Below are 19,920 nucleotides of genomic sequence, written 5' to 3'. Positions count from 1 at the left end.
TTTTCTCCACCGAGGGAAGAGATTAGGAACATTTTCGTTGCCATGGTAAAGTTTCTGTTATGTAAGCGTAGTGTTAATTTTTCTTTAATGAACAGATTTAATGTAATTACATCTCCAGTTACGAAAATGTTCTTTTGTCTCTCTCCTTCCTAATAACTCTGTTTCAGGAACAGCTACTTCTCACGAAAGTGTTTTCCTGCTTTTTTGCCAAATTAAGATTGTTCTGAAAAATGTTTAATTTTTTAAGGAGGGAAATTGTGCAGTTTTTCAGAAGTTAATGTGCCATGCTTGTATTTTGGAGTAGAGAACTTTTATTTATGTTTTAAGTACTTTTATCAACTAACTGTTTTTAATAGTTTGAAACATCTTTATAAACACCCATGCTTGTGGAGAAGAAATAAGTTCTGGTTACTTCAGACAGTAGTAATTTATATGCAGGGAGATTCTAAATGGCTCTCTTTTCTTATAATAATATTTTTTTATTATATTATGTTAGTCACCATACAGTACATCCCTGGTTTTTGATGTGAAGTTCGATGATTCATTAGTTGCGTATAACACCCAGTGCACCATGCAATACGTGCCCTCCTTACTACCCATCACCAGCCTATCCCATTCCCCCACCCCCTTCCCCTCTGAGTTACCCAAACCCATTCTGTGATCAGAAATTAATACTCTGTAGATGTTAATAATTATTAGAGGGCTTTGATCCTATTGGGTTTAATTCCAGTTAAAAAAAAAAAAAAGTCTACACCTAAACTAAACGTCTCAGCAAAATGCACAGAAAATTAGAATGAATTTTTCCAAAGGAAGACACATATGTACAATGGATCCTTATAGTGGGGAATGCACATCAACCCCTGATTAAATTCTGCACTGTCTGCCCGTCGTGTTCTTGGTGGGCTGACAGTGCTGTCCATTCCTGATCCCGGCTCTTCCTTGAGGCTTTTCTCCGACGCACAGTGAGAGCCTTGCATGGAAAACAAAGACCAAAATGATGGTGTGCAGCCATAGGAATGCTGTGCGTTCAGCCATTCCCAGAACAACACAGGAAAAAGAATGTGGAGGGAAACCTATCCCCTGAGTGGTTCTCTGCATAGTGGCTTTATATAGTTCCTTCTCTAATTCAGAATAAAAGTAAAAACGCAACAAAACAAAGTTTTTGAAAAAATGAATTTTTAATTCGTGTACAATAAAAGCAGTGTAGTCCAAAGTAATTCTCTGAATAGCTGGATTTGGGGTGAAACTTAAGACTCACACAGACCCTGGATTTTGCTTCATTTAATCTCTCTGTCAACCGTTTCCCTCTGGGCTACCATAACTCCATTTTCCATTCCCGGTATTTTCAACTTTCGATTGTAAAACAAAAATTCATTTTTCACATGGCTGGTGAGCTGAGCAATGTGTCTTTAAATTACTTACATAAATTCTGACTACTCATTGCTAATGAAGCATGTTCTTAAAATGAGTTCAGCATGGCCTTTGAGCCCCTGCCGTGGAAAGCCTTTGCACACCCTCCTTAACGCAACCAAACTTCGCATCCAAAGCTCTTAGACTTTGTATTAGTTTTCTGCGTCTGTGTAACAGATGAGTGTAAAACTTAGCAGCTCAAAGTAACATGTGTTTGTTATCTCACAGTGTCTGTGGGTCAGGAATCTGGCACAGTGTAGCTTGTGCATTGTGATTGAGGTGCAGGCCCGGGCGGTGGTCTCATCTGAAGGCTCTGTTCTCAAGCTCACTCAGGTGGCTGTGGGCGAGATTCCCTTCCTTGTAGGTGGTCAGCCTGAGGGCCTCATGCCCTTGCTGCACCAAGGGCAAGCCTCCCTAGTTCCTCGTCATGCGGGGGTCTCTCCAACATAGAATCTCACTCCATTAAAATCCTGCAGGAGAAGGAGTCTGCTAGCCAGACGGAGGTCATAGTGTTTTGCAACCTAACCACAGACGTCATGTGCTATCTATTTTCCACATTCTGTTCGTGAGAACCAGGTTACGAGGTTCAGCCACACCCAAGAGGAGGGGATTATACAAGATGGGAATAACCAAAGTGTGTCACTGGGGCCAGTATGTGGTCGGCTGCCACATTTTGCTTGAAACTCTGTTACTGTCCTAATCATAGTCTACACAAAGTTGTAGTAATAGCGCCATGATGACTACCACTAACACCTGCTCTCCCGTAGTGATGAGTCACTTTTGGGTTCATAATGCTAATTGTATAACTTTATCTTCTCCATGATACGTACAAGGTATCCTTATGTTTATCCCCATTTTACACATGATTATCCCCATTTTACTGACAGAAAGGCTGAATTCACGGCCCTAGGTTTCTCCGCCACCAGGCAGGGGGCCTGGATTGAAACCTCAGGTCACCTGTTGAAGCCACGTTTGTCACTCCAGTGCTCACTGGAGTGGGCGCCATGCTCATGTGGATTCCCTCCTTTGGGCAGCCAGAGGTGTGGGGGGTGGTTCTGTGGCTTGTGCAACCGTGAAACCAACCCGAGGCTGTCACCATGCTTGTTATCCGATTTTTGCCCCAGAGGTGTGTCGGATTGGAATGGATTTGGTTGCACTGTCGGTGAATTGCTTGTACCTGTAAAGGTGTCAATGGATTCACGTCCTCCTAACAAGGGCCTTTTGTATATACTGCATCATTTTGGAGACTTTTTCTTCTCTTTCTTTCTCTTTGCTTGTGGGGAGACAGAGGAATGTTCTTCCTTCCCCGCTCCCCAGCGTTATTGAGGTATAATTGACAAAATCGTATACATCTGAAATGGAAACGTGATGATTTCATATGTGTATAGATTGTGAAATGATTGTCACAATTCAGTTAATTAACATACTCATCAACTCACTTATTATTCACCATTTTTTGGTGTGTGGTGAGAATGTTTACAATCTACTGTTGAAGGCTGTAGCGAGTATACAGCACGGTGTTAGTAAGTGTAGTCACCACGCTGTCCCGTGGGTCCACAGAAGGTGTTCATCATAAAACTGAACGCATGTCCCCTTGGACCAACATAACACCAGTGTCTCTGTGCCTGGCGAGCATTCCGTTCTCCTCCGGTGAGTTCAGCTTCTTTTCTCTTCAGGATTCCACATGTGAGTGAGCTCACATTGTGTTTGTGTCTCTGTTTGGCATAATATCCTCCTGGTTCATTGCTGTTGCCGCAAATGGCAGTATTTTCTTCTTGTTATGAGCGAGTAATATTCCGTTGTCTGTATAGAGACCGAGTCTTCTTTATCCATCTGTTGGCAGGTGCTTGGCTAGTTCCCAGAGCTTGGCCACTGTGAACGATGCACAGAACATGGGAGTGTAGGTGTCTCTGAGATCCCGGTTGCATGGAAACCCTTTGTTTGCGCCATGTGGGCCCACTCCCTGTGGCAGAGACGGGATTGGAGGAACGGTGGATGAGTCTGAGGCCCAGGCAGCTCATGCTTCCTGCCCAAGAGCTCATGGCTGGTGGCCTAAGCAGGGACGGACAAGACCCCTGACTCGTAATTCTCCACACATTCCCCGACTTCCCAACAAGCAGGGAGAAAAAGCCACCAAAGACAGAATTGAGGGCAGCGTTAGGGATGAGGGAGTGGCTGCAGTCAGAGCCATGGGTCCCTGCTCGGTTATCTTTAGAGGAAGGGAGTAGTGGAGAACAGAATTTGGTTTTTCGGGAAGGGAGAATGCTTGAGAGGGAGAGAGATGCAAGACAGGGGAGCAGAAGTAGGTCAGGACAGAGAGGAAGGTGTTGCTTCAGGTCATTGATGCGTAGGAGTAAGTATCCTATGATTTGGGTTCCTCAGGGCAGCTGGCAAGAAGAGTGTTGGGAGATGGGTCTCCGCTGGTGAACAGGGAAGGTCGCGCATTGCACACACACCAGTGACAGACAGAAGGCAGATAAAGCCAGGGAAGCACGTATGCTCAGGACCTGACCTTCCTTTGAAGAGCCTTCTTGAGATTGGCGCCCGTGTGCACGGGAGTTGAGAGGCTTCTGTACATGGTGGGGGCCTGTCCTGGCTGAGAAACATCATCTGTGAGCATTGAAGATACACTTGTGGGTACAAAGTAGAAATTCACGGTTCCTCGGATGGGTGGCCGTTTCCGAATCCTTCCGTAGACTCCAAGCTGCTTGCGTGGAAGAGCAGAGGGGGTGCGTGGCAGGTGCAGGACGCAGAGATGTTGCGGATGGCTCTACAGACTCCGGGAAGGGTGGCAGGCAGACAGAAACTCCGCGGCTCTCCGCGGTGGGCAGCTTTGCTTGTGGGGTACAGCCGAGCATCCTCCGGTGACCCTCAGGCCCCACACGGAGGACTTCTCCTGTCGCAAGTGTCGGTCATGCCGAGGCTGGGAGAGCCGGTTCATAACAGCAATAAGCTATAACCAATCATCATTTATTCACATAATAAATCATTCCTAGTAGTAAAATACGATTTAAATCAAGAAGGTGATGAGTGCCTGCTCCCGTTACTTCTTCACATGGGTGACTTGGTAGGGAACTAGGCAAAGCACGTACAGTGCCTACACACAGGCAGAAAGCTGTGGTTTTGAAGTAAGTTGTGTTTATTTATTTTGTATATAAAGTGAAGCGTGAAAAGTGTAAGGAGGTGGGAGCATGTGACCACGGGATTCTGGCTGTCGTCTTCTCTGGGTGTGAATGCCCCCCGTTGGGTGCTTATGGGGACAGGAGGTTAGAGAACATACTCTTGTATATGTCATCGGTATTAGCTATGGATTTGCAAGGCGTTAAATCCACTTAGGGACCCCTGCTGTGCCAACCCTCCGCATTCCACGGGCATTACTGATGGGCGTCTCTAGTCATCGCCAAAGCTCTACTGTGTGTCACTCCTCGTGTTGACAGATGGATGCTAATTTTCAAATCCTTCCATTACCCATAAAACCTTCCAACCATCTAAAACACAGTGTACCGTCCTTGTTAATCTCCTCTTCGATGGAGTTCGAGCGAGACATTGTTAATTCAGCAGAGAGGACGTCAGTGTGTTGTCTCACGCAGCTTTCATGAGCCCTCGTCTCCCCCAGCCACTGCCCTCGTGGGGCCCACAGCGTGGTTAGGAAAGAGAGCATCTTTCCGGCCTTCTATCCGCACAAGTTGTCAGTCGTTGGTTGCACGTTTGCCTGGTCGCGGAGACCGCCTGGTGTCTGAGAGTACGTTCAGAGAGAAGAAAGTAAGGAGAATACGGCTGTGGAACGCGGCTGGGGATGGTGGCGTTGTGTCCTGCACACCTCCATGCCGTCACCACGGGGCAGGGAGCCGGGCCTCTCCCTGGCCAGGCCGCCTGGTAAACAGCATCCCTGCCATAGCACCCGCCTCAGCTCTGGCTCTGAACGGATGTGGGCATGGGTGTGGGACTGCAACCACTCGAGGATGGGGAACAGAGTGGGAAGGGAGGCAGACAACAGATGAAGTGGGAAGCCGACGTCCTTCCATAGAGCGGAGAATGTGATGCCAAGGGAATCCGGCTTCTGGTTCGAGCTGAAGGGTTGAACAGGGACCCTGACCCCACTGTCCAAGAGGGGGACAGCCAGTGATAGAAGATGACAGAGCAGGAGTGGGATGAGCAGAAGACGGGAAGAGACTCCCTCCCTGCCTGTGAACGGAGAAGCCAGCAGAAAGAGTGAGCTTAGCATCCCAGGCCCCAGAAAGGGCCGGAAAGCAGAAGCTCCAGGTGGTTCTAAAGAGGGGGTCAGGAATGAGAGTGGAAACCAGAGGACTGTCCGCACGTCTGTGTAAAGGAGATCGGGTTTGTAGGTCTCTGAGGGTTTCAGAGCTGGCAAGCCCCCTTGTCAGCCAGCCCCGGGAGAGAAAAGGCTGGGTCCTTGGAGAAAGTGCATCAGGGAGGCCGTGAGCTCTGGGCATGAGGCCCAGCCTGGGGGCACAGGGAAATGAGGGGTCAGAACAGGGCAGATTCATCAATGTCCGTGTCGGGAAGGGAAGGCAGCCAGCCCCTCCCTTTACTGCAGTCCCAGAGTGCGGCCAGCCAGAGGGACGCGCCCCCAAGCAGGAGATTGAGGAGTGCTCGGCGGAGATACATACAGGCCAGGAGAAGAGGCTCCCAGGCCCTGATGGGTCATCATACCCACACACTGGCAGGCCTTTGATCTGGCTTCGTGCGTCCTACCCTTCAATGGGAGCAGACCACCAGGAACCCCAGGTATCTGAGCAACGTCTCTAACACGACACGGACAAAAACATGAATGCCGAACACGCGGCAGGGACTGTTCTGTGTTGTAGGACAGAGCAGTGAACAGGCAGACATACAGCGTACGATACACCTGGTCCTGTTCTGGGTGAATTGGTTTCCCTCGAAACCATAACAAAGTACAGGCAGCCTTGTACCTTTACCTTGCTTTGCTCACCGTGGACCCCTCCTTTGCACCTGTCGCTGACCTAATGCCCCACTGCCTCCCATTTGTGAGGACACTTTTGCGTGTGTTGGGCCCAGTTGGACAATCCAGGATCATCTCCCTTTTGCAAGATCTGTAATGCCATCTGTAGAATCCCCTTCTCCTGGAACGTCACGTGCTCATTGTTTGCAGGGTTTAGGGTGTGGGCGTCACCCAGTGTGCGTGCTGTGATGACAGTCCCAGAAGGTGGCTGGGTTCCCTTCCTTGGGTACATTTTGTCTGACCGATTATCCAGCACCTGGAGCTGCTGCCCCAGCCTATGAACCTTGTGCTCCTTGAGTCTGGAGATATTTAGCCATGTTTCCCTTAAAAAAAACAAAAACAAACCAACAAACAAAACCTAATTTTAGAAAGGAGATGGCTTTGCAGTGTCTGTCTATCCAGGGCTCAAATACAGAACTTTTAGCTACTTATGGAGCTGGCCTTCCATGAAGAGATGGCCTATGACTGTGTTTGCATTTTTCCAAACAGAGCATCTGTTACGGCGTTGGGTGGAAATGAGAGGCCATTGCTGTCCTTAGAGAAAGAAATGCTTGTTTTGGAAACGAGAGGATTAAGTTCTTTGCCCAGCAATGTGTTATCGTGTCTTTGGAGCACATGTGGTCTGGGGCGGACGGGTTGGAGGAAAGTCCCAGAGAAGGAGACGGTGCGCCACATGCTGGTGTCCTTCACGTCCCTCTGTCTGCTTGCCCTTCGCAGGGAGATGAGGATCTGCGTGCTTCTGATGTTGTTCCTGGGGGAGGCCCAGAGCCACACAGCCTCAAGGCCCAACTTCGTCCTGCTGATGGCCGATGACCTTGGCATCGGAGATCCTGGTTGCTATGGGAACAAGACGCTCAGGTGCGGTGACGGGGTTGCCACTAGTGACATGAGCTTACGCGCGCAGAGCGCAGAATGCCCACACGCGTTAGGTGCACACGTCCACGTGTGACTTTACATAGATAGACACCGATGCTGGCGTTAGGAAGGAGGGTGGGACTTGATCTGTTTGCACAAGGTAAACCCAGAGGGACCACGAGAAAGATTGTCATGAGGACTCTTTCTTTTTTTTTTTTTTTTTGTATTTATTTATTTGACAGAGAGAGACAGCCAGCAAGGGAGGGAACACAAGCAGGGGGAGTGGGAGAGGAAGAAGCAGGCTCCCAGCAGGGCAGGGAGCCCGATGTGGGGCTTGATCCCAGGACCCTGGGATCACGCCCTGGGCCGAAGGCAGACGCTTAACGACTGCGCCACCCAGGCGCCCCATGAGGACTCTTTCTTACTCAGCAATACTCTACTGCTTTTCACCTATTGTCCTTTTCTTCTTCCCATTGGTTCACCTCTTCTAGGTCAGTTTCTCTGTTTGGTGCTGGCTTCATTCCAGTGGGTGCCCCCACAGGCCCTGTCCCTGCTTGTTAGCTCCACACCTTCTTGCTTTCACAATTACCAGCCACCCTGGCCAGGGAAACAATGACATGAACTGCTTCTGAGCCTCATCTTACCAATGGTCAATACAAACTGAATGACCCAAGATGGGGGAAGAGATCGTGAGCTTTTACGAGAATTTTCTCATAAGATCTATGCATAATACCAGCATGTAGCAGGGGGACGGACGCACCAGTGAGTGCCGCAGACGGTGATGGACTCTCACGGCCTCACTCTGGGTCCTCATCTTCGTTTCAACATGGCAGTGCAGCTCGGAAGAGTGTTGCATGGCTATGTCTCTGATCAAACACAAAGTGGGTGTCGGTTGTTTTTTTGAGGAGAACCTGGCTTGCGGATAGACATGTGTCCGTTCCACGTTGAAGCTTTCCGTGACATGCTGCTTGTCGTGTATGGAATGTGCGTCCACCTACAACATTTATGAGAGCTTGAAACACATGGACAAGGATAGAGGTTTCAATTGACCACATATGTTTTCTGCCCCACCTTTGGCTTCATTTTGTAAGATGTGTCGATCTTCCTTTTGGATGCTTCTCATACCTCTGTTGCTGCCAATTTAATTTTTCTTCTCAGAGTCGTAATCATCTCCTTAATCTTGCTCATGTTTTTTTCACTTTACTTTTTATTATTATTTATTTTTATTTAAAATCAGTTAATTAACATATAGTGGATTATTAGTTTCAGGGGTAGTATTTAGTGACTCATCAGTTGCATATAATACCCAGTGCTCATTCCATCACATGCCCTCCTTAATACCCATCACCCAGTTACCCCATCCCCCACCCACCTCCCCTCCAGCAGCTCGCAGTTTGTTTTTCCTAGAGGTGAGAGTCTATAACTTATGGTTTGTCTCCCTCTCTGATTTCATCTTATTTTATTTTTCCTTCCCTTCCCCTATGTCCATCTGTTCTGTTTCTTTAAATTTCACAATGGACTATTACTCAGCCATCAAAAAGAATGAAATCTTGCCATTCGCAATGACACAGATGGAACTAGAGGGTATTATGCTAAGTGAAATCCGTCAGTCAGAGAAAGATAAATATCGTATGGTTTTTAATAATATATGTATTCCTGAATTTCACTGAGATAATAAAGTTTCCAACTCAGGTGTTTTAATTAAAAATTTACAGTCAGGCTTTAATGTTTCTATTTCTACCAGATCTCAAAAGAAAAAAAAAAGTGTATACAATCACGATGAAGAATTCATGTCCCAACGTACCCCACATCTGTCTGGTTCCATATCGGATTCCAGTTCTTTATGAATTTCATTTTTTATTTTGTATTTTATCAGCTCACACCCCAAAGTAGTCATGTTTCAGTGGGCCTGTCTAGGCATGAGGAGGTTTAAGGCAGATACACGGATTCGGTCTTCTAAGGCTTCTAAATGTTGTGATGGAAGTCAGAAGCACGGTGGAAATGTGGACTGTTAAATGCGTCCGCTAAATTCATGGATGGGAGAGCAGGTGGACATGAGTCATGCAATGAAATGACCTTCACCTTCAAGCTCTGCATCAGCAAGGGCTACTCTGTGTGGGCACTGGCGCTGGAGGCTGCAGGCCACGATGAACGAGATGCGAGCTCCCGCCTCTGTGCACCTGCGTTGGAGGGGGCAGTTAGCCGGACCATCCCTTTATAGTGAGGAGCTGCTGGCATAGGATCTGTGTCCTACACATGGACCAGGCCCCCTCGTGGGACTCAAGGTTGGCCATAGGAGGCCCACGAGAATCCCATCTCTGCCAGGACCTGAAGGATGGAAGGTAGGCAGGCTGGCAGGCAGGCAGGGACTGTGTTCCCAGTGGAGGATATGGGATGAGAGCTCATTGTGGTCCCAGAACTGGAAGAGGTTCATTTCTGAATGCCTAGCAAGTGTGCAAGGACACCCTGACAGGATCGGCCTGTCCATTCCCAGAGCAGAGGCACCACAATGCATCACCCATCCTCTGGGAGTTTCCCTGGATGATTGAGAGGTGATTCACGATAAAAAGCACAGTGGAAACTGCATGTTTCAAGATCATCATGAATGACATGAGTCTTCTGTTCTAGGACTCCCCATATTGACCGGTTGGCTGAAGGAGGGGTGAAGCTCACACACCACCTGGCAGCTTCACCCCTGTGTACACCAAGTAGAGCAGCCTTCATGACAGGCCGGTACCCCGTCCGATCAGGTAACCCCCGGGCTCCACAGCCATGGCTGTCGTCCTCCTGGGGGCATCCCTGACCTCCTCTTTCAATGGATCATTTCTCCTGCTTCAGGAATGGCGTCTCAGTCCATCATGGGGGTGTTTATCTTCTCGGCCTCTTCTGGAGGACTTCCCACCAGTGAGATTACCTTTGCCAAGCTTCTCAAGAATCAAGGCTATTCAACAGCTCTGATAGGTATGGGCAGCTGAAGAGGGGGAGTTGAGGGCCTGGGCAGGGTGAGTGGCAGAGGGCATGATAACTGCCTTTTTAAGGCAGGGTGAGTGGCAGAGGGCATGATAACTGCCTTTTTAAGGATCCCTGATAACAGTTTGTACAACTTCACATAGGGAAGAAATGATTCTGATTCTCAATTAAAATACAATGCACCTATCTGGGCTATTTGAAAGTAAAGATATGTGTTGTGCGTGTGTGTGTGTGTGTGTGTGTGTGTGTGTGTATGGTTAGATAGATGACAGATAATGATAGATGGATACATGGGTAGACCGATGCATGTATGGGTAGATAAAGGACATAGGTGATAGAGACAGGAATGGATAGATCAGTAAATGAAATGGATGAGGGATGGATCATGGATGGATCATGGGTAGATGGATAGATGGATGGATGTGTGATGGATGGATGCATGATGAATGGATGGGTGGATGATGGATGGATGAATGGGTGGGTGGATCATGGGTGAATGGATGAATGGATAATGAATGGATGGATAATGACTGGATGGATGGATGATGGATACATGGATAGGTGATGGGTGGATGGATGGATGGTGAATGGATGGGTGGGTAATGGGTGAATGGATGGATGGGTGAATGATGGTTAGATGGATGTATGGATGGATAATGCATGGATGGATAATGACTGGATGGATGGATGATGGATACATGGATAGGTGATGGATGGATGGATGGATGGATGGATGGTGAATGGATGGGTGGGTAATGGGTGAATGGATGGATGGGTGAATGATGGTTAGATGGATGTATGGATGGATCATGAATGGATGGATAATGACTGGATGGATGGATGATGGATACATGCATAGGTGATGGGTGGATAGATGGGTGGTGAATGGATGGGTGGGTAATGGGCGAATGGACGGATGTGTGAATGATGGTTAGATGGATGTATGGATGGATAATGACTGGATGATAATGACTGGATGGATGGATGATGGATACATGGATAGGTGATGGGTGGATAGATGGATGGTGAATGGATGGGTGGGTAATGGGTGAATGGACGGATGGGTGAATGATGGTTAGATGAATGTATGGATGGATAATGAATGGATGGATAATGACTGGATAGATGCATGATGGATACATGGATAGGTGATGGGTAGATGGATGGATGGATGATGGGTAGTTGGATAAATGGATAATGGATGGAAAGATAGATGAGACCCAGGGATGAGAGAGATGATAGCCAATAGATTGATAAATACTTATGCGCAGCCATACAGCATATAAAACTACATATATACACTATGCTATTGAATGTTTTAATTTTATATATTAATACTAAAATTGTGTCAGACTTTGTCTCAGTTCACATTCTCGTTGATTTTATTCAATTGATAGGAATGATCCATTCTCCCTTTTTACTTGATAAGCATAGGTCTGTGCGGGTCATCGGATGAATCATAAAATCTCTCAAAGAAGCGAAATGACCATTCTCTTTCCTCCCACCTCTTGTCGTAAAACCATCATCATGTTTTTCTTTTGTGAGGCACTCGCTAGTTTAGTGGTATAATTAACGTTTTATAAGAAATGTTCATAGATGTTTTAAATAATTGCTGAGCTGGGACTGTGATTTCCTCATGCTTCAGGGGTAGTTTTTTCAGAAAGAATTCATTTTCACTTTTAATATTCAAGGGTCAAAACCAAGTTGGTTCTGTGACTTCAATTTTAAGGAAATGTTCTTAAAAAACACTTGTGTTTTTCTGTGTCTTTTTATCACCTGTCTGAAATATGTCGGGTGTTTGTCTTTTGCTTTGTTATTTTCAGCACTAAATTCGCTGTTGTTTTCTGGTAGAGTGAGTAGTCGGTACCCCCACTGTTTGTGGAAAAGGAAGCGAAACACTGTAGGGTTCTACAGAATAGGAGTTTGGTTAGTACAAGTGCAGAGTGATCCCGCTTTTCCACGTGTGGGAATCACAAGCGGACACTCAGGTCATGGTGTGCATCGGGTCTAAACATATCATCCATTTGTCTTCTCAGGCAAGTGGCACCTTGGGACAAACTGTCACAACAAGACCGATTTTTGTCACCACCCCTTGAGTCACGGCTTTGACTATTTCCATGGGATCCCCGTGACCAACTTGAGGGACTGCAAGCCCGGAGAAGGCAGCGTCTTCACCAGGGCCATCAGGGCGCTGGTCTTCATCCCTCTTCAGATCATTGCGATCACGCTTCTCACCTTGGTGGTCCTCAAGTGCCTGGGGCTGGTCCGCGTGCCCCCTGGGGTCTTCGTCTGCCTTCTCTGCCTTGCTACCATGATACTCGGCCTTCTAGTGTGCTTCCTGCATTACTTCCGGCCCCTGAACTGCTTCCTGATGAGGAACCATGAGATCACCCAGCAGCCCATATCCTATGACAACCTCATGCAGAGGCTGACGGCGGACGCGGCCCAGTTCATACGACGGTTGGTATCGCCTTTTATCGGGATGCTGCCTGTTGCCACATGGTGCTTGGTGATCACCATGGAGGTTAGAGAAACCGGGTGGTACTTCTAGCCACGTTTCCCCTTCCATGCTGTGGAGATTTCTGCAGCCAGACCCTCAGGAGGAGAGACGTGCACAGTGGAATGGCACGTGCAAGCAAGCGCGATGCCATGGGCTCTCATCCAAGCGGCTCTGCCATGTGTCCCTCACATCCTGTGCTTCTGAAGCCGGGTCGAAAAATGTCTCCCAGATGAGACAAAACCAAAGGGGCTTGGGTATCCCCACAGTCATTACTCTTCAGGTGTGCATTGTGTAAGTATAGGTGTTGTCCTTGTGACAAAAACGACACAGGGAAGTCCAAATAGTCTTTGCAAATTTCTGAGCAAAAGAACCGTGTGAGGAGCCTGGATGGAGCGAATGATCTCGTTTAGGTCTTTCAGGACCCCTTGGAGGCCTAGTGTTGAGGGTTGCCGTCAGCAAAGGGCATAACCATCCACAGAGGGGTCGGTGGCAGTCCTGAGTAGAGACCCATCTCAGGAGCACTTGCTATCAAAAACAGACAAAACCATGTTATTCCTTTTGGATCTTTAGAGAAAAGAGGAAATTTCATGTGAAAATCAGATGCCTGGTCTGAGAGCATGTGTTGCTTGGGCAGCAAAGACTGGAGACACGCGTGGGTCCAAGCTAAAATGGCAGGAGGAACGACGTTGTGCAGTTCTGGACAGAAGGAGGAGGATGTTAAGCTATCGGTCATGCTTCTGAGCGCCTGTGGTCATCACGGGCACAGGGAGGTACCGTTGAGTTGGTGGTGCCGACGTAAGCCTAACTCACTGTTGGCCCACACGGCCAGAGGAGCGACTGCTCAAGCTTTGTGTTAGCAGAACCCAGACCTGTGAAAAATTGAAGATTGCCAGTCTTACCTCTCGAGGTCCCTCCTGTGGAGTGCTGTGGCAAGGCTGCACATCTCCCCAGGACAAGCTCCCTGGCAGAGTCTAAACCCCATGTCTCCCAGGACCCTTGGAGAAGTAACTGGAGCGTGGTTGGGTTTCTGGCGCAGAAGCCACAGCTGTTGTTGTGCCCGTAGATTTTTCTAGAAGGGGATGCCGACTTGTGATCTGACGCAAAAGTTTTAGAACTTTATGAGGTATGCATTTGATATCGTCATCTAGTAAAATATACATAGAGTGTTAATAGAGACAAGGTTCTCTTCATTTTTTCTAGCAGAGTGATCACTTCTAGTACTTTGCACCTTATTGTGTTGTGTCTTATTTTTTAAAAACTCTCTGGCTGTGACAGTAAATTAATGTCATCACTCAGCAGGGATGTGCAGTCTGCAAGGGTGACAAAGCTCTTACCTTGTGGGGTAAGCTCGCTGCGTTTTATAAGCAAGCCAACGGCCATTCCAAGATAGGATGGCGCCTCACGGGACTGTAGACCTGTCCATTGACTCTCAAAACCCAGCAGTGTGCTGTTTGCCAAATTTGCTGTAGCAGCCAAACATGCACCTGTCAGTCTGCATCTACCAGACATCTCTCAGAGATGTATGGGAGGTGGCGAATAATACGGTGACCCCTGCAAAATTTGCAGAGTCAGGAATCATCCTTAGCGCCAGATGACCCCCTTCTCTCCAACATGTGGTATTTTGATGGGAATGTTCAAATCCATACAGAGTATGAATATTCACATGATTATAAGGCATTTTAATGGGTTGCTCAGCACGTGACTCTGGGAGGGGACCTAAAGCAATTTGATCGTAAGGGCCTGGAAGCCTGTGCAGTTGATTGAAAACATCTGGATGGAAACTATCCTTGGCTGCGGTTGTCCTCTTGTGCGATGTGTGATACCTGACTCACTCCGTGGGGTAGCCAGGCATTTTGAGAATCCCCTTAACATCTCACCGAAGAAACGTAACAGTATTGGCAAAATAATACTAGGATCTGAAAATACTAGGATCTTTTCGGGGATCTGAAGATTCATTTGTAAGTATCGTCTCATTGGCCAGCATATCCCGAACAACGTAGGCTGGTCTTTACCACCTTTGGGTGAGAAATGGATTCAGCGTTAGGAGCAGAAGGAGAATGACTGAAAGCAGTGACAGCGTTGGTGACATTCTTTCATATGCGTTTGAGTTCAGAATTTCACAATGGAAACCAGTGCCTTCTCTCGATGCATTACCATAAAAGACTGTCTGGGCGTGCACAGTTCCCATGCGATTCGTATGTCGAAAGTAGTGAGGAAGATAGTTTAAACTCTTATTTCTAGATTGTATATTCTTTCTCTAAGCCTTGTGTCTGGAACGAATGATACTGCAGATGATCACTGGGGGTGTGGAGCTGGGGAGGGCAGGGGCGTGAGGCAAAGATGCTTCGTTGGCGTGTGATGCTCTCAGACGCGGTCTCCTTAGCCAGATTTGCTACAAATGTGCCTCTGGATTAAAGTGCACACTTCTGTGTTGAGGAGAGCGATGGCTTGGAATGTATAACCGTGCACTCCATGGTGCCTCATGCTAATTTACTCTTAGGGGTAAAATTTATCTTGGGGAGATGCTTCTGTGGGGAAGCTCGATGATTAGCTCACCACACCATATGTTGTTAGGAGCTGTATAGTAATGCAAGAGACAGGTCATCCTTAATGCAATTTAATTAGCAAGAAGTCCGTGTTGCTCTTACAGCAGGAATGAACTGTGAATTTCTTAGAGATTCCCAACCGTGTTTCTGTGTCCTGAGCAAAGCTCCCTTGGCCATCGGGCTCTTCAGGGCTGTATAAATCAGAGCCAGCTTGGGCGCACTGTGCAAATGGCGGCTCAGCTTGGGGCATGTTCAAGTATCAGCAGTTCTTGTGGCGTGATTATCCGTGACCCACCAGACACTGGGGGTACACATATCACCTGGGACACATCTCACACTCATCAGCTCCTTCTTGCTACAAATCATCCATACGAAATGGGAAAAGGACATGTCTTCTTGGGGAGGAATTTGAGGCTCCACACTTTGGAGGGAATAGCCAGCGCCCTACAGGAAATAGTACAGACTGGATCAAACCCCACAGTAGAATGCTTGGGAAGGCTGTTCTCTCTGTCAGAGTGGACCACGGGCACACCTTTGGTCTTCCATGGACTCTACCCACTTACCCTCTCAGAGTGAGTGCAGGAGGATGTGGAAGAAGACCAGGGAGTTTTACAGATGGAGAGGAAGAGTCCAGGTCTCACGCCCCAAGGGTAGAACGCCTCCTGGTAATTCTCACAGGAGCTCTGATGGCCGTACCCTCATTGCCATGGTGATGGAGAAGTATTTGCTTATTCTGAAAAGAAATCTGGGGCTGCATAGTTACAGGTGAATTCAGTGAGTTAATTTTATTCACAAAGTAGTTTTTGTTTTGCATAAGTCGAGGCCACGTTTTAAAAGGTCAGTGCCAGTGGGTAGGATGAGACCCATGTTTCACATCGTCCTCAACAGAGCGAGGTGAACCTTGGTCACTGTGCAGCATGAAGAGCCGGGAATGTTGACCCCTTTCCTCCCTAAATGCATCGGCAACAGTGCTTTGGGGCTAGGCACGACATTTAAGTTGAAAGAAACCGCTCTCTCTTTCTGTGTAAATATACAGTGTTTGGTCTGAAGAGCGTGTTTTTCAGGAAGGATGATGGCTTTATACACACCTGCGTGATTTGTGTAGTTTATGATATGCAATTACTGGATTCGTAACTTCGTAGCATTATCTCCTCCAGGGCTGTCCATGTTGCAGCAAATGTTGAGAACTCGTTCTTTCTGATAGCTGACTAATATTCCATTGTATATATGGACCACAACTTCTTAATCCAGTCATCTGTTGAATTCGTTACTGGCCCGTACCATGTACGGGCCCCCACGTTCAACATGCATTGAGCAAATTCAGCATGTATTCCAAATGTATGGAATGTATTCAGCATCAGCCCCTGTGTATTCTAAGAGTGTGTATTAGAAGTGACATAAATGCTAGTAATTTGCAGTTACGCTTAGGATGGGCCATCTTGTATCTTCAGTATGGACTCTACTAGAGAAAAAAATCCACAATTTGGAAAAGAGCTAGAGTTCTGTTTTTAAACTCTATGTTCACAGAGTGGTAAGATCTCCTTTTTGTGACTTTCACGAACCCTGATCCCTGACTGGTCCCCAAAGGGAAGGGAGCACGCCATGGGAATGATGGAGAGTATGAGACTCCGGGGGACATAGCGTTGCTGTGCAGAGAATATGCCCTTACTGGGGGGTCGTGGGTAGCAGCTCCCTCTACCATGTCCTGTGTTCTGTGGCTCTACGGGAAATAGACTTCCTCCTGCAAACATGGTTGCTGTCATCGTAATGCCCCAAAACCTGGGACAGCTGATAAATGTATCATTGGAACACCTGACCTTTTATCCTGTCGTGCTTCCGTCGATATTTGGCACTGTCAGAATCCTGAAATGCATTTACAGGGTGCCTTCAACCTAGCCTTTGACATTTCCAGCCAGACCGTGATGCAAGTGGCCAATGATGAATGGCTGTGACTTGGCCCAAAGCATGTTCCGAAGAAAGGGATCGTGGGATGACTTTATTAGTTTCGATAAGAGTTTAAGCCAGAAAGGAAGAGGTGTAGTATTGATCTTTAATTCACAGTGAGAAAAGTGCGTCAGATTAACAATGAAGGGCAGTGCACCGAAATACACACACACGTGTTCAGCAATGGAAAGGTTAAGTCATTAAATGATTGTCTTGCTCAGTAAGGGCAGATGCCCTTTGGTTGGTCTCTATCATGCATGGGTCACCAGGAGACAGGTTTTAGAGTGGAGGGTATCTTGGGCTCTTCGAATGTGCCCGTTTCCTGCTGAGCATGCCACAAGCTGTACGCAGTTGCGGAGGGATGCTTGTTTTTCGTGATTCTGCATCCAGATCCGTGTCTTTCCTAACTAAGTGAGTGTAGATAAAGCCCTGTCGGACCCCCCTTTTTTTCACGAAACACACAGATCTCTTTTATGCCCTGCGATCGTGACCTAAACTGAAATCGGGAAGCGCGAGCTTTCGGATGTGTACGACAGGTCCAGGATGGTGAGGAAATGAGGGATGGGTGGTATGCATCCTGAGGACCCAGGGAATGGGACATGGTTCAGCTCCTTCAGTGTGGTGAACGGCTGTCCTACAGGAACGCAGGCTGGTGCTGCTGACTTCCCACCCACTGCTGACTTTCCCAGAGAAAGCAGAAATGCCTGTTTGTGGGAGGGAACTATTTGGGGGAAACTTCCCAATGTTTTCGATATTAGCTTGTTTTTTTAGGCACTCAGAACCCCCGTGGAATGAATGAATTGCTGTCCTCTCTGCGCCTTAGCATAGACCCCAATTTGACTCCATTCCCAGGCTCCTCTGTTCCTGTCTTTCGTGGGCTTCTCTCCCTGTCCCCAGGCTGAGCGTGAACTTCAAGACTACACAGTCTATCTGGTATTGTCTGTCTGAATCAGATCAGTTATTCCTAGAAGGGCAGATTTACTCTGATGGGGTGAATATACTCTCCTGTTCTTTTTTGCCCCCCCCCCCATGAGGGTCCATCTGAGAAGGCTCTCTGCACCCTTTTTTGATGCTCTTCCAGTAACAGCAAAGACATGGGATTGATTTTCTAAAAGCATTTTGGAAAACCCATCTCCTTCCTCAAAATCTCATTTCCTATTACAACAATTCTAATAGTTTCCTAGTTCCTATTACCTAAACCACAGGGAAACAGTCTTTTTGTTTAGTTATTTATTTATTTATTTTCTGCATACGCTCAGTATTTTGCACTCTCTGGGTTCAGATAATGAAGGAATGCGTGCTGGGAGATTTACAGCCGGCGCCAGCAAAAGCTCTTCCCTGCACCTGTTACGTGGTGCGGCGTGTGGGTGACTTTAGGTATTTGCATTCAGATCCCAGTGGGGTTAGGGGGAGGCATCGCAGGTGGTGAGGGATGGGTTTAGAGTCCAGCGTCCTTGGTGGCTGAAAAGTCCTCGGATCTAACGCAAGACCAAAGAGCCACAGACAAGGCTGCACACGTGGAATCCTTGCACAGAGAGCCCAGTGCAAAGCTCAGTAAACGAGGCCGGTGTGGGCACGCTGGAGGGTCGTGAGCAAAGACAGAAATCAGGCTGCATTTTAAACTCCACTAACACAGATTGGCTTTTAGACCGGGGTGTCCGTTTCATCTTTTTTGGTACGAGAGGGTGGCTTTCCAACTTTTCTTGTCTTCCTTTTTATTTTTGAGATGTCTCTCCATTTTTCTGTGGCTCCAAGAGTAACATGTGCGACTCTAAAAAATTAAAGAATAAATTCTAAAGAATTTCAGATGCATTAAAGAATCTAAAGGAGCATTAATTCTAAAGAATTGAAGAAGCATTAAAATTAAAGTGTGTAAAGTAGAAAGTTGAAATTGTGGCCGGTCTTCACTCCTTCACACCGAGAACTTGCCTTCCCCAACTCAAGATATAGTGAAGCATGTGTGTTAGTGGTCTCTTTCTGGGCTTCTTTGCACACCTATGGGCTTTTATTTTACTCTAGTTTTAAAAGACTTATGTATTTCTTTTAGAGAGAGAGGGCAGAGGGAGAGACTCTTGAAGCAGACACCCTGCTGAGCACAGAGCCCTACGTGCGGCTCGATCTCACGACCCTGAGATCATGACCTGAGCTGAAACCAAGAGTCGTACGCTCAACTGACTGAGCCACCCAGGGGCCCCGATGGGATTTTATTTTATTTTTTTTTAATGTTTTTTTATTATGTTATTCACCATACAGTACATCCCTGATTTCTGATGTAAAGTTCAATGATTTATTAGTTGCGTATAACACCCAGTGCACCATGCAATATGTGCCCTCCTTACTATCCATCACCGGTCTATCCCATTCCCCCACCCCCCTCCCCTCTGAAGCCCTCAGTTTGTTTCCCAGAGTCCATAGTCTCTCATGCTTCACTCCCCCTTCTGATTACCCCCCCCCCCCTTTCTTTATCCCTTTCTTCTCCTACCGATCTTCCTAGTTCTTATGTTCCATAGATGAGAGAAATCATATGATAGTTGTCTTTCTCTGCTTGGCTTATTTCACTTAGCATTATCTCCTCCAGTCCCGTCCATGTTGCAGCAAATGTTGAGTAATCATTCTTTTTGATAGCTGAGTAATATTCCATTGTATATATGAACCACAACTTCTTAATCCAGTCATCTGTTGAAGGGCATCTCGGCTCCTTCCACGATTTA

General features: G+C 47.2%; 1 protein-coding gene across 4 annotated transcripts in view; it reads left to right on the top strand.

The window, feature by feature from the left end:
- Positions 1 to 19,920, top strand: part of STS (steroid sulfatase) — a 512,613-nt gene that overhangs the window by 31,830 nt on the left and 460,863 nt on the right. For all 4 annotated transcript variants that reach the window (XR_015723499.1, XM_087860403.1, XM_045813640.2 and 1 more), the window contains exons 2-5: positions 7,112 to 7,252; positions 9,878 to 9,999; positions 10,088 to 10,210; positions 12,256 to 12,679. Coding sequence is in view for 3 of the 4 variants with exons in the window: in XM_087860403.1 (XP_087716529.1) it covers positions 7,116 to 7,252; positions 9,878 to 9,999; positions 10,088 to 10,210; positions 12,256 to 12,679 (806 nt within the window). In the remaining variant the exon portion in view is untranslated. The remainder of the gene's footprint in view (positions 1 to 7,111; positions 7,253 to 9,877; positions 10,000 to 10,087; positions 10,211 to 12,255; positions 12,680 to 19,920) is intronic.

Source organism: Ursus americanus, chromosome X (genome assembly GCF_024610735.1).
Source record: "Ursus americanus isolate L20-20 chromosome X, mUrsAme1.1.p, whole genome shotgun sequence".
In the NCBI taxonomy this organism is placed as follows: Eukaryota; Metazoa; Chordata; class Mammalia; order Carnivora; family Ursidae; genus Ursus; species Ursus americanus.
This window is presented reverse-complemented; position numbering and strand designations above follow the sequence as displayed.